General features: G+C 36.1%; 1 protein-coding gene across 8 annotated transcripts in view; it reads right to left on the bottom strand.

The window, feature by feature from the left end:
* YTHDF3 (YTH N6-methyladenosine RNA binding protein F3) overlaps nt 1-13,053 on the bottom strand; it is a 42,133-nt gene extending 29,080 nt beyond the window's left edge. The window contains exons 1-5 of one of the 8 annotated variants that reach the window (XM_071207829.1): nt 12,365-12,727; nt 11,845-11,869; nt 10,416-10,483; nt 8,449-8,594; nt 6,090-6,175 (exon numbers count right to left, since the gene is read on the bottom strand). In XM_071207829.1, the coding sequence (XP_071063930.1) occupies nt 6,090-6,175; nt 8,449-8,506 (144 nt within the window). In that variant the 5' untranslated portion in view covers nt 8,507-8,594; nt 10,416-10,483; nt 11,845-11,869; nt 12,365-12,727. Of the gene's footprint in view, nt 1-6,089; nt 6,176-8,448; nt 8,595-10,415; nt 10,484-11,844; nt 11,870-12,364 lie in introns of all 8 variants that reach the window. The other 7 variants (XM_071207831.1, XM_058275573.2, XM_071207832.1 and 4 more) reach the window with 7 other exon arrangements.
* Nucleotides 13,054-13,785: the final 732 nt, after the last annotated feature.

Below are 13,785 nucleotides of genomic sequence, written 5' to 3'. Positions count from 1 at the left end.
TGGTGCCGCACACACAGAGAACTGACACAACAAGATGATGCAACAAAAAGAAACACAGATTCCTGTGCTGCTGACAACAACAGAAGTGGACAAAGAAAATGCAGCAAAATAGACACAGAGAACAGACAACCGGGATGGGGCGGGGGAAGGGGAGAGAAATAAATAAAAATAAATCTTTAAAAAAATTAAATAAAATTGTAATTAAGCAAGGTGAAAATTGTAGCTAACGTCCAGTCAGGACAACTAGTATTCCCTTGCAAAGGCTAGTATCATTTTGCAGGCTTATACTTATTATTCACCTAATTTATATGGACATTCTTATCTTAAGTTCCCCTGAAGCTAAAGTCTCAATTCGTTTTTCTACATATTAACACTCTTGGGACTACCTTGCAGGTGCTTTCCCACTCCAGAAAGTATATCAGTGCAAATGAACAATAACATCATTAATACTACCTGGATTTCATTCTAAATTATTTTTTTAAAAGCTTATCATTGAAAACTGACATGTTTTATTACTATTAAACCACCTGTGACACACCCCACACCTGTTACAATTGTCCAGTTTATGAGAAAGTTAGTTTTACCATGGTTCTCTAATATAACTAAACTAAAAATAACTTGAGAATTAAACAAAGGTTGCTTTTTGAATTAACCACTCTGAGTAAAAAATCTAGAAAGTTGGCACTGTTTTACTGGGTACTTCCAGTAAAGCTTGGACTTAAAAGAAAATAATTCTGTGACTACCGTTTAAATAAAAAAAAGTCTAAAATGCATTTTCAAATACGCTTGATATTAATTTTATTGTATTCCAAACTGAAAATTGCTATATTCAGCTACTATTTAGTTGAACACATACTATACTTGAAAAATATTTTTTAAAAGTTCACAATATTAGAATGAAGGGAACTAGGAGTATCTTTGGACCAACCACAATAGTGGCACCAATTTCAGGGAGACCAACATTAGAAATAATGACTGATATATTTAAATACAACTAAAAAGAGAAACCCAAGGGAAAATCATTCACAGTGGTTTTCAAAGAAAAAAATTCTCAGAGAAGTTAATAATAAGAGCGAACTTTGGGGAGGCAGATGTGGCTCAACTGGTAAGAATGTCCACCTACCACACGGAGGGTCCAGGGTTCAATATCCAGGGCCTCCTGACCTGTGCTGTGAACTGGCCCACATGCAGGGCTGCCACACGCAAGGAGTGCCTTGCCACACAGGGGCGCCCCACTTAGGGGTGCCCCACACACAAGGAGTGTGCCCCGCAAGGAGAGCCGCCCCACGTGATAAAAGCACAGCCTGCCCAGGAATGGCGCCACACACAAGGAGAGCTGACACAGCAAGATGACACAACAAAAGAGACACAGTTTCCCAATGCTGCCTGAGAATGCAAGGAGACACAGAAGAACACACAGCAAATGGACACAGCAGACAATAGGGGGGAAAGGGAGAGAAATAAATAAAATAATTTAAAAAAGATTGAACTTAAGTAACCATAAAGATGATATACACATGCCTCTGTACCTGTGTGTGTAATCTGATCACTAGATAAAACTCCTAATCTAAAGTACTCATAGTAACTAATTTCTATTTACTAATGATGGAAAATAATAACTCGAAACTTACTTTCACCTTTTTCTGCAAACCTGGCCATAATGATAAATTTAACCAATAAACAGTTTACTTCCGAATAGTCTCTTTAAAATGTCTATTCATAATTCAAATATTACTAAGTGAAATTTTTACTATTTTCTTTAAATAGATGCTATTACCTTTAAACAAAGTGATGTGAAATGTTTGATATTTTCCCTGTACTCAAGAAACAATTGGAAGGTTAAAAAAATAGTAGTAATATGCAAATATGTACACCAATACAATCATCAAAGGATATAATTAAACATATTTGTAGAGTAAATCCACAGACCCTTTATCTACAGCACAAAATCAGAAACACTACCTGAGAGGCCCTCTAACACATACATCGTTTAATTTCAAACCTAGTCCAGATTTTAAAGAGTATAAAGTCAAGGTGTGATGTGGGAGTAGTCTTAAGAATGTAGACTCAATTCTGTACTTTTCACCTTTATTTTATTCATTTGAACACTAAAATATAAAATGGGTTGAAAGTTATTCCTGTTCTAATCTGAGTTGTCTTAATACAACTCAATTATAATTGATATTCTTTCATTTATAACTAATATACATTGTTACTTCATAAATAGCCATCAAATTTCCAAGAGCACTGCATAATGGTTTAAAAAGTCAATAAAAATATTTAAGGCATTATTCACAAATAACAGCACTTCAGAATAGAAAAAAATGAAAACTTTTTCATTAAGAAACTAACATACTACAAATGCTGAACTTACTTCTGAATTAATAAAAAGTTAAGTGATGGTCATTAGTTTTAATGTTCATATGTATTTTCTTCTAATCATTTAAAAATTTCATGGTACTCTGTAAAAGTATCACCTGTACATGTCTAATCATAAGGAGGTCATAAGAAAAAAAAAGGTGTTATAATGTAGTAATACCTAGGTAACCTGAATATTTCATTGACCTTAAATCTTCCTAATTCTATAAAATAAACAAATCCATTCATTCTTTCAACATAATGACTGCCTACTATCTGCCAGATATTGAGACAGTTTCAGGACAAAAATATGAAGAACATGGTCACATAACATACCTGAGTGTCATGCAGAAAACATGTAAGTGTTAAATCATGAAAGAAAATATTTTTTTCAGAAAGTAATTATAATTTCTGTATCTCAGAATAAGTTAGATGAGACAGAGAGGACAGAGCCATTTCAAGACCTTAATCTTACAGAATCAACACCTTCTTAGTCATGTGGAAATTTCATCCAGGTATCTCCTTGATCTCCACGACAGCCAGAGAGGTTAAGGCTCTGTCAGGCAGGGACTACTGCCCTAGCCAGCAGGAAGTAACTACAGAAGTTGCCCCTCAGCACCCCCTTAAGAAGAAGGGTGCAGACTCTCTACAGGGGGAAGTTGAGGCAAGCTAGTACAAGGAAATGAGGAAGAAGAGCCCCAACATGGCTGACAGAAACATGGCTGTGAGACCAGCCAAGACCACGACCTTGCTTGAGGTACCACCTGTGCTCCCACTTGGGAATATCTGAGGGGAGGCCCCAGATATTCCAAAAAGGTCTCACCACTGGTGAGGTAACCAATAATAACTGAAGCCCCACCATTTATCATTAGCAAGGGAGGAATAATTAATAGTTTAAAAGATGACCACACAAGCCAATGCCCGCTCTCTCTGCCTAGAGGAGCCCACACCAAATAGGTCCTCTCCCATTTCTCAGCAAAGGGCTGTTCTTTTCCCCCATTTCCCAATTCTTTTTAAATGCATCCACAACAGGAAGCTGTGGTTAATTATTTAACATAACAATGACACAACCAGAGTTTTAAGAAGACACTTGAGTGGCAAAACAGATAGGAAATCTTTGCAACAGGCAGATAATGAAAACTAAAGGCAATAAGAGCAGACAGAAAAGTAACAAAATTTGAAAATTCAAAAAATTCAAAATTCAAAAGAGGTTTCTTTAAACCTGTTTTCTGATAAATGTGACTAGAAATTTATTTCTCCATATATACAAGAAAAGCTTGAGCTTCAGTTCTCCCATTTTTTCTTCAAATTTATATGCACAAATTACACAACTAAAACAGCACCAATTAAAATCTGAATTTTACAATCAACTTCATACTATCCTGGAGAACTATAGAGGACACCTAATTTTAAGATCTGAAGGACGACAATTTTTTTTTCTTCAGGAGGTACTGGAGATTGAACCCAGGCCATCGTACATGAGAAGCAGGCACTCAACCACTGAGCTATAACTCCCCTATATTTACTTTGTTAATTACTGTAAAAATTATTCCCTAAGGAATTGAGCCCCATACAATAGAAGAAATATGCTGCCACAGAAGCAGAAAGGCCAAGAAATGCTTAAAGTATCCTTGCATTTGATGTGAATTACATCTGAAGCATACAAGACAATTTACATCATTAGCAAAAACATTAATCACCTTTCCCTTTAAAAGACTCATTTTTCTTATAGTTTTAAAATCATAGAAGAGATTTCATTTTAAAGACATACTGTATATGTAGGTGAAATTTTTAATTAAAAAGGAACTTAAATACTTGCATAACTTTAAATCTGCAGATAAGTACTTGAGCTATTTCACCAAAAAAACCCACCGGTCTACTTCAGCAATGGCAAGAAGAGAAAGATAGACTCAGACTACCTGAAATCAAACTTTAAAACTTCTCTCTAAATATATCACATAAATATGCTGATTCAAGTATCTGAACCTCACAGTAAAACAAAAATTTTATAGGTGTTTCTGCTCCAACACAAGGCATCTTTTAAGGATGCAATTTAAAATATCATTTGGGCTCACTAAAGTAAATGTCATTATATTCTTTAAAAAACAATAGCTTCCCAAAACTTAAGTTTTTTATGAAAAAATCTTATGCTGAATTCCAAAATATAAAAGAAGATAAAACACAGAGCATGGCTCTGGCTCCAGCATAGGAGAGTGTCTGGGCATCCTCTCCTGGCCTCCCCTAGGCAACCCCTGAAATCTGAAAAACACCAAAATCCAATCTTCTAAGCCCTTGTGGCAAGTAAGAGTAACTATTAAAATATCTGTGACCAAATAAAATTAAGAGGATTCTTTCAGGTAGCCAATCTCCAAATTACATTTTATAGTCCACTAAAATTCCTTGAAACCAGAGTTTAAACAAATTAGAGGAGATTCATGCTATATACCCCTCTTAAAAAAATTCACTTTATACTTTATATATATATAAATATATATATATACACAAACTCTAAAACCAAGTAGTAAAGAAATTGTTTAGCCCAAACAAATTTCCCAAACTTATCTGATCATGGAATCCTTCTGAGAAGAAACATCTACTCCTCACTATCAGAATTTCTCAAAAAAGTTAAGAAACATTGCCATAAGGGATGTTAACTGAGATTAACCCATGGGTCAGCCTAAATTAAAGTATGTTTCTTTTAAAACTTGCTTTAGGTTTTACAACAAATGAATTTCCCATACTTTCAAGGGATATATTTTCTCACAACCTTTACATAGAAAAGTAAATTAGTTATCAAGATCATAAAGTTAGATCGTATAAGTATCAAATGAATCTTCTCATTGTAAGAGTAACCAGACCTTTACAGATTAGATCAGCATTTTCATTTTTCTCATTTATTCATTACTTCCCAGTGTATCACAGGCATGTAATTTAGCAGATAGGAGGCAGTGATTAAAGAGAAATGACCAAGAGGTAGATCAGGTTGTACATAACCATGGCTCTCCACAATCCTAAAACTATTCCAACATTTTACAAACTGGGAACTACTTTTTCTTCAGATATTCTCTACAATTATACTGTTACATTCCATAATAATGTAAAAATATTTGGTGTTCTATGTTCTTTTATTGTTTTAAAATATCTAGAGGCTAACATTTCAAGGTACATTTTTCTTATGTCATTTGTTTAGCAAAACAACAAAAGCATTTTTCAGAAAGTTCTCTCTAAAGAAACATTTTTACTAACAGAAAAAGACTACTTAGATATTAAAGAATAGCATTGTTTTTCAATGATTTAAATCTAAAGTATTACTGTACACAAGATTATGTACTTGTGTACAGTAATACTTTAACCAAAACACGAGAGCTTTAAAAAGCCAGGTCTTCAGTTTAATAAAAAATTTCCACATCCACAATATAGAAACAAGTATGCACATAAAGTCTTTAATTCTATTTCCTAAAGTTTCCAAGTTATGGTAAAACTTTCAATAATTCTCACTGAAATTCAAATTGGAATGTCTTATAAAATTGAACCAAAAATTTCAAGCACAAACTGTTTTTTTCTCCCCATAAATTTCTGGGAAATTAAAACTAATCTGTCTTAGCTATGAAGCTATGGTAGTGACATTAAAGATTATAGGCTAGTCTCATTCAATTAAAAATATGTTTGAAAAATCAGTTAATGCTGATTTAGTTTCATCTCCTAAAATATGGCACTGTCGGAAGACTTACCTGATTTGTCTGGCTACTTAAGTATGGCTCAAAATCATCATCATTTACAGCATCTTTTTGATGAATCGAACCGTTTTGTACTGAAACTAAAAAACATGCTTGAATTAGATGTGCTGTAATTAATCCTTATGAAACCAACACTACAGCCTAAAGTTTTCAATATTCTTCAAAGGAACTCAGAAGTTATCCTGAGTTATTTTCATATTTTCATTTGAGATATTTTGGATACAAATTTATGTGTCACAAAAACTTATAAATCTTGATACATATAAGTCAAAGATTATACATAAAAACTATATACACACTTACCATTTCCAAATAAAACAAATATCCCAACTTCCTAACACTGTGGTATGTAAACACTTATATGAAAACATTTCAAAAGGGTTCTCTAATGCTACATTTGACTCTATACTCAAGTAGTGCTATAAAAATAGAGATTTCTGGATATTCTCTATCATTATTTAAGCCTCTACAGTTTATTACCTAGGCCAATCAAGGTAAAGAATGAAAAGATTTTTTTTTTTGGTAACTAAAGTTGCAAAAAGTAAAAGAAATGTCTACAGTTCAAGTAGCTGAAATTTATCTTAAACAGTATCACAATGAATATAATTATGAAAAATCTAAATAAAATGGGCCTAGTTTTAAACCAAAAAATATAAACACTTTCACATTAAAGTACAAATAAAATCAAGACCAAAAATAACCATGATTATTCTTCTAACACATGGGAAAATCAGACAGAGCATAATTTATAATGCCACATATATTCAGAGGCCATTTCCATAAATGCTCTAAAAAGTTATTCCTGGATGCTGTTATCTCAGGGTGCCTTTAGCACAGACTCCAGAAAAGTTCTGGGTTTGAATCCCAAGTCCACCACTCAGGAGTTGGATGATGTCCAGTAAGTAACTTAACCTCTCTAACCCTCTACTGAGTTGTTCAAGGAGCTTATTAATAGTACCTACCTCATCCCACATGAGGATTAAATGACAGTGCTCAATAATCTTGGATATGATTATTACACAAAATTACAAGATCCAAATAGAATGAAAAGTGATTTTAAGACAATATAATCGAAGTTTTACTAGGCAAAAACTTAATGTCCAGGTACTATTCTAAACTACTTTTGAAACACAAAAAAAGTGTTCCTGGTGGATGTCAATTAATCTTTTAGAAACAAAAAGAAATCAATACCTGGAGATTTACTGCTTAAAAATACACTATCACAATGTATTATAAACTGGGTTGGGGGTGATGAGTTTAAATTGTATGTACTATTATATATTTTTATTATCCCTAATTTTCCCAATGTGTTTAGATCACCTAAGATTTAATTTTATGAATTCTATGGCATGAGAGCAAATCAATGTTGAAATACTTTGTTCTCTGCCGACCACTGAGTAGCAGTCATTGCTCAAAGAAGTTATCACCCTGAGGAGCAATTCTGTGAAGGCTTCAAATTTCATACTGTCCCTCAAAGACCACATGAACAATCTGGAGGTCAACTTGATCCTAGATCCAATGGGGTCATTTAATTGTATTTGATAAACTGTATGTTGTACTAACATGCTCCCTCATGTTTAAAAATGTAACAATCACTAGAAACAAAAACAAAGAGGCCTGGCACCTTAGGTTATTTCTGGTACCATTATAAGACTGATGCTAATCATTTGGGTCCAAGTGATTCAGACATACCTGTTCTCCTTTACCACTGGGCTTTTACCACTCCTTTAAGAAGGAGTCATTCATGCATGGTCTATTACATCTGAGAAAAAAAATTCTTCTCTATCAGACCATAACACTAGAACTTATTAGTCAATATCTGAAACAGCTAATCATTTCAAAATTACAACTATCTCTAGTATCCGTTAGTCTCAGAAATCTAGTACATATTGCTATTGTGGTCAAAAGCACCTACTTAAAATTTATCCAAATATATACTGTGCTTCCATCCTTACTCCTGTCTTCCTGTTCTATTATCCTTTTCCTTCTAACTCTAAAAGGCTGAGAATGAGAACTCAATATTCTCATATATTAAATAAATGAATTTTTAATGATACACAAACATGTCTAAAATATTGTTAATAAGTTAATCTAAGGAAGAAATATTTTATTAAAAGCATTTCACATATACTGGGAAGCTTCTTCATTAAATTGGATAAGAATAAAATCTAGCCCTTGAGTTTCAGAAGCAAGCCTTTCTTTAAGAAATTCAACTGTCTTGAGGACTTTAGTTGTTGAACATTTAATGATAATCTATTATCTCGGAGACTGAAAGCTACTAAATAGTAATGAAATCCAAGCCCACTCCATAATCTTTATAAGTTCTTCAGGGAAAAAAGAACAGATGACTTACATGATCCTTCGCCTGTTTCCTCTGCTCTATGAAGCAGAGTGAAATCAAGATAGAACATGGGCCTTAGGAGCCAGGTGATTCTTTGCTCTGGTCCTGACTACATCAAGTTAGGAAAGTCAACAGATCTGTGCATCATGTTTTCCCACCTACAAAAACAGTGACAATACCATATACCCTCTATCTCCTTATAGGAATGTTTTGAAGATTAAAAATAAAATAAAGCCTAAAATGACAGTGAAGTGCTTTGAAATCATTTCTGAAGGGGGTGCCAGGGAGGGAATACAACAAAATATTATCAAAATACAAGGCATTTTCCACTACTTTTCTAAAACATTCATAGCCAATTTTAAGTGAATTATTCTAGACTGCAATTATATAAAATGATGCACATGTCCCTAAGTTGAAAGGGGAAGGGAGAAGAGGAAGAAAAAGATAAATTTCCCATATAATTGCTTATTTATAAAGTTAAAAGATAGGATAAAGCAGGCAGCAAGTCCTGAAACTACAAGGTATGGGATCTGACACTTCCATTCTTGATGCCCTGAGGTAAAGGAATACTGCACCTTTACTCCAGCAAACAAATTTTCTACTTGTTATAAATAAAATTTATTAAAAATATGGACTAACACTCAAATAATTACCCTTAAATTTCTACTATTCTTCAGTACCAACCTTGTGAAGGATAATAAAAAGTTGAAGTATTTAACATGAGGACAATCATAATTAAAAAGAATTCAAATTTATAGACAAGCACACTTAGAATATTATTATTCATATAAGTATTTCTGCTTTACAAAGAGACTGATACAGAATTTCATTTTAAATTACATCTCCTTTATTGCATTTAAGTCAATAAGGAAATACAGAAAACTCCTTAGCAGAAAAATCAGACACAAAGCCAGGTGTTAAGTTATCGCTACAAAGTGAAGATAATTCTGAAAAGAAAGCAGAACACCTCTAAAATTAAATCATCTGAAAAGGATTATGTTTTTAAAAACTTAACAGACACCACCTTCTCAAAAACATCTATTTTTCATAAAGCTTGGAAAGTTGTGAATTCAAGTTTACTACTCATAATCTTAGAACACTAAGGCATAGTTCAAGAAAAATAATTTTACTTTGTGCTTCATAAAAGTAAACAGAATAATTGTAAAACAATTTTACTAGCTTGAAAACCAAGTCCCCTAAATCACAATTTTTCCCAAATATAAAGCTCTTGTTATCAGTTTATTGGAAATGCTGCCTTCCCCTGTAATTTTCCCTGCAGAGGTATAAAAACACAAGTAACTTATGTGTGTAGCTGTGCAGTTTTAGCATTTAACTTTAAAGTAACTTAAATAACAATACTTTGAGGCCAACATTTCTCCCCTTCTATCATGACTTAGACAACAGACTATTACTGCACCTTAAAAACATATAAAGTGAGGGATTCAGAAAGAAATTCAGAAAATATTTAAGGACTACTCGAGAACTATACCTATAGTAATTACAATAATCCTTGTAACGTGCGATGGTTATGGTTAATTATGGTTAGAATTACTACTTTCATTTTACAGATGGAAAAAAAATGCTGACCAAAAAGGTGAAATATGTTCAAACCCAGTAAGCAACTCAGTAGCCCTAGGCTGTATTAGAACTCAAGTCTCCTGGGAATCCAAGTCCATCATTTTACCCATGGATGAAATTATGAACAGAAAACAATAAGAGAGAATGAAAGAAAATTTCTCAGAATAGAGATCTAAACAAATAAATACTTAGTATGTATATCTAAATACACCTAACACAGGAGTATTACTTATGAAATTTTTAAATTGTCACAATATTTAGAAATAGGCTATATATAATGTAATTTATAGCTAATTCATAATATCAAAAATTACACTAACACAATAGCAGTTTACAATGTTGTGGGTACACTAATTTGTTTAGTCTAAGAAGTTATTAAGTACTTCATAGAACTTACTTACCTTAAAGCAGGTAACACAAAACACTTAGCATTTCAAATAGCCTTGCAAAGTGCCACCTCCCCACAGATCTAGGATAAAATAATTTATGCTAGGCAATAATGACCATAGATTTCACATCTCTCCAACCCTACATACTTCTTAATGAACAGACTAGAAAAAAATAAGCCACTGAATCATTCTTTTTAAACATACAAAACTATTTTTAAAAACAAATCCACAACATCAAATTCTTACATTTATGCTTACAACACAGAAAATTCTAAAATAAAATTTAAATTCTCAAGATTACAATTTCTAAATGTTTATATAGTGCAAGAAAATACATCTCTAAGCAAAACGAAGCAGCAATTACTGAATACACCACCATATATCCGGTTATAAACAAATTCTTATAAAAGTTGGACAGCACAAATACTTTAACTAAGCTATGTATACAGATGCTAAGTTCAAAAAAGGAACATAGACTTTCAGATAAAGTTCAAAATTAACCCAATTTGCAATAACAAATAAAAACCCTAAGAATTTAAAGAGCAGCAGTAAAGTCAATTAACTTACATCTCAGACTACTGTATTTCTTACTTTCTAAGTAAAACTTTGCTACTGAAATAAAAAACAGGAAGCATAATTCTATTTAGTGCGATTTCAAATCCTATTACGAGATGTTATAAATATATAACTCACTGTGATGTTATTTAATTGGCACTGTCCCAAGAAAGCAGTTATTGTTCTATACTTACTAATGTCACATGATTAATGTCATAATGTTTCAGTCAGCTGAATGCATTGTTCTATGTTCATAAATAAAAAAACTGTTTAAGAACTGCTTTCAGTGGTACTTAAACCAATGAGTAAATCTCATAATCCTTGTGAAAAACTTACAAATAATTTCTTTCCCAGTCCTTTATAAAATTCCAGATTGAGTCAAAGCTTGCAATTAGGACTATATAGCATGATATATATAGCCTGCTGGGTGTTGATTTCTCACACGTTGCGGCCTCACTGCAATTGACTTCAATAGACTCAATCAATACACAATTTTCATTAATGTGACAAGGATTATGTGGGTTCATGTTCCAGTTTAAACCAGAGATGTCAAACAAACTGTTCTCTTTAAGAATATACTGTTCTACATAAATATGTAGGTTTTGCGGTATAAGTTACATAATAGAAATAAATTGAAAAATTAAAGAAATCACTACCTTCATAATAATACCTTTTTAATGGAAATTCAACTAACGTAACTATTCTACCCCTTGATTTCTATAAAAGTGGCTTCATAGTAAGGGCCTACTTAAGTTGGGATAACATTGCCATGATATTTCCTACTTTAACACTACACTAGAAAAATAATAAAGGGAGCAAAAAAAAAAATACATTTCAAACATACCAAGCCAACATTGGGAAAGGAGTGAAAAACATCCAAACTCACCTTTATTTCCTTGCCCTTTAGGTCTCTGTATGTCAAGTCCAAAGGTATGGTAAAAAGAGAGAAAAGGAAAAAAAAGGGGGGGGGAGAGAAAGTATTAATCAAAGACGTTACCAAAGACAAGTTATTTTCAACAATCCGCGTAGGAGTAAAACCCACCACATCCTCCACAGCCACCAATTTCCCAAGCACCCCTCAGCCTTTAAAGCTCCCACCCACCACTCGGAGCCCGTCTCTTAGAGCTCGCCGGGGCTCAGTCCCACGTCTCCCGCCCTCAGGATGCGTCCTAAGGCCCCGACGGGCAATCCTTCCCCTATCCCCGGCTGCACCGCGCCCGCCCGCCTCGCCGCAGGCCCCAGGGCCAGGGCGCACGCCCCGGCCCGGGCGGCAGCACCGCAGCAACTTGCGCTCTTAGCACCGTTATCGGGCCGGCGGCGGCGGCGGGGAGGGGCCGAAGCCCCACGCAAGGGTGGAGCTCTGGGGCTCCGGCCTTCGCCGAGCCTGGGGGCCTCTGCTCCCTCACCTGATCCACGCTAGTGGCTGACATTCTTCACCGCAACCCGAGAGCTGCCGCCGCCGCCGCCGCCGCCTCCTGGGCCTCTCCCCGTGCACTCACAGCAGTTGGCTGCCGCCCTCAGCCGAGTGATTGTTCCAGCCGCCGCGCTGCCGCCGCTCGCTGAGAAGCCAAAGAGAGGGATTTGCACTCGGTAGTCGGCGGAAAGGGCCCGTGTAATTCGCTTGCACGATCCTCTTCCCCCTCGCTCTCCGCTTCTCGGGTCCACAATGGCGGACAGACTCCCTGGTCTCACTTCCGCTCCGAGTCTCCCTGACCTTCCGCTCTCCACTCTGACGTCCGCGCTCACCTCTCTTTCTCCCCCGCCCTCCCGCCGCCGACCTTGGCCCCGCCTCCGCCTCGCCACGTCACCGGAGACGGTATTGCTCGGCCGGCCCCCAGGCGCATGCGCGGAAAGGAGTGCGCGAAGTTCCAGGAACGCTTCGGCGGGTTCTTTCCGTGCACACCGGGAAGGGTTTTCCGGTTCGGCGGCAGCAGGGCGTGCGCGGGGTAGCGACAGCGGGCAGCCGAGCCAGAACCGGAGTCCATCGCGCTCGGGGCAGGGCGAAGGCCCAGGCGTGAAACAGGGGCTGCCGGGGAAATTAGAAGACGGCCACCGGGGAACGGGAGCCTCGGCAAGAACCTCCCGAGCGCATCCCAGGCCGCGCGGTTAGCCGTGGTGAGTCACCTGCCCGCGGGACAGGGTTGACCAGCAGTCCCCACGAGTCAACGCGAGCGGCGAAAGTGGCTGAGTGAGAGCTTTTTACACTGACACTTGTAAACTAAAATAGGAGATTCGCCGGCCAAGATTTCGCTCTCCCCACCCCCGAGGGCCCTGATAGGAATAACTCGCAATTCAGCCGTCATCTACGTAGCCAAAGTGCCAACCAATTCGTCGAACTTGTGTTTTGACTTTGTTCACCTTCCTTCATGCCTTTGGTTCGGTTGATTATGATTGGATAAAAATGTCTTGGGAAAGGTACATACCGTACCTACAGAGAGGTACATACCGTACCTACAGAGCGATTTTTCGGTCCTAAAGAGTGGGAGGTTAGAGTTTCACTAGGAACTAGTAAAGCTACTTTGCGACAAATCTGTAAAATCGGTAGTAGCCAATTTGCAACATACTGCAATTTTTGTTGGAGTATAACGTTTGCAATAAAGGCAAAGATTCTTGCCTTACAGGTGTGATGTTTTGGACCCCATTTAAGATAACTAACATAACCAAATCCTTTCTATACTGCGAAAGCACCAAATAATAATTTAGAAAGTATAAAGTTGGTGAATTATAGGATTAATTTTATGGTTTACGAGGCAACAGTATTTTTAGGCGAACCGAATAATAGAGGCGAAACTTTATCGAAAGGACACTTACTTTAAATCCCCAAGAG

This window comes from Dasypus novemcinctus, chromosome 14, assembly GCF_030445035.2.
Source record: "Dasypus novemcinctus isolate mDasNov1 chromosome 14, mDasNov1.1.hap2, whole genome shotgun sequence".
Taxonomy (NCBI): Eukaryota; Metazoa; Chordata; class Mammalia; order Cingulata; family Dasypodidae; genus Dasypus; species Dasypus novemcinctus.
The sequence above is the reverse complement of the archived record's forward strand: the minus strand, read 5'-3'. Positions and strand labels throughout refer to the sequence as shown.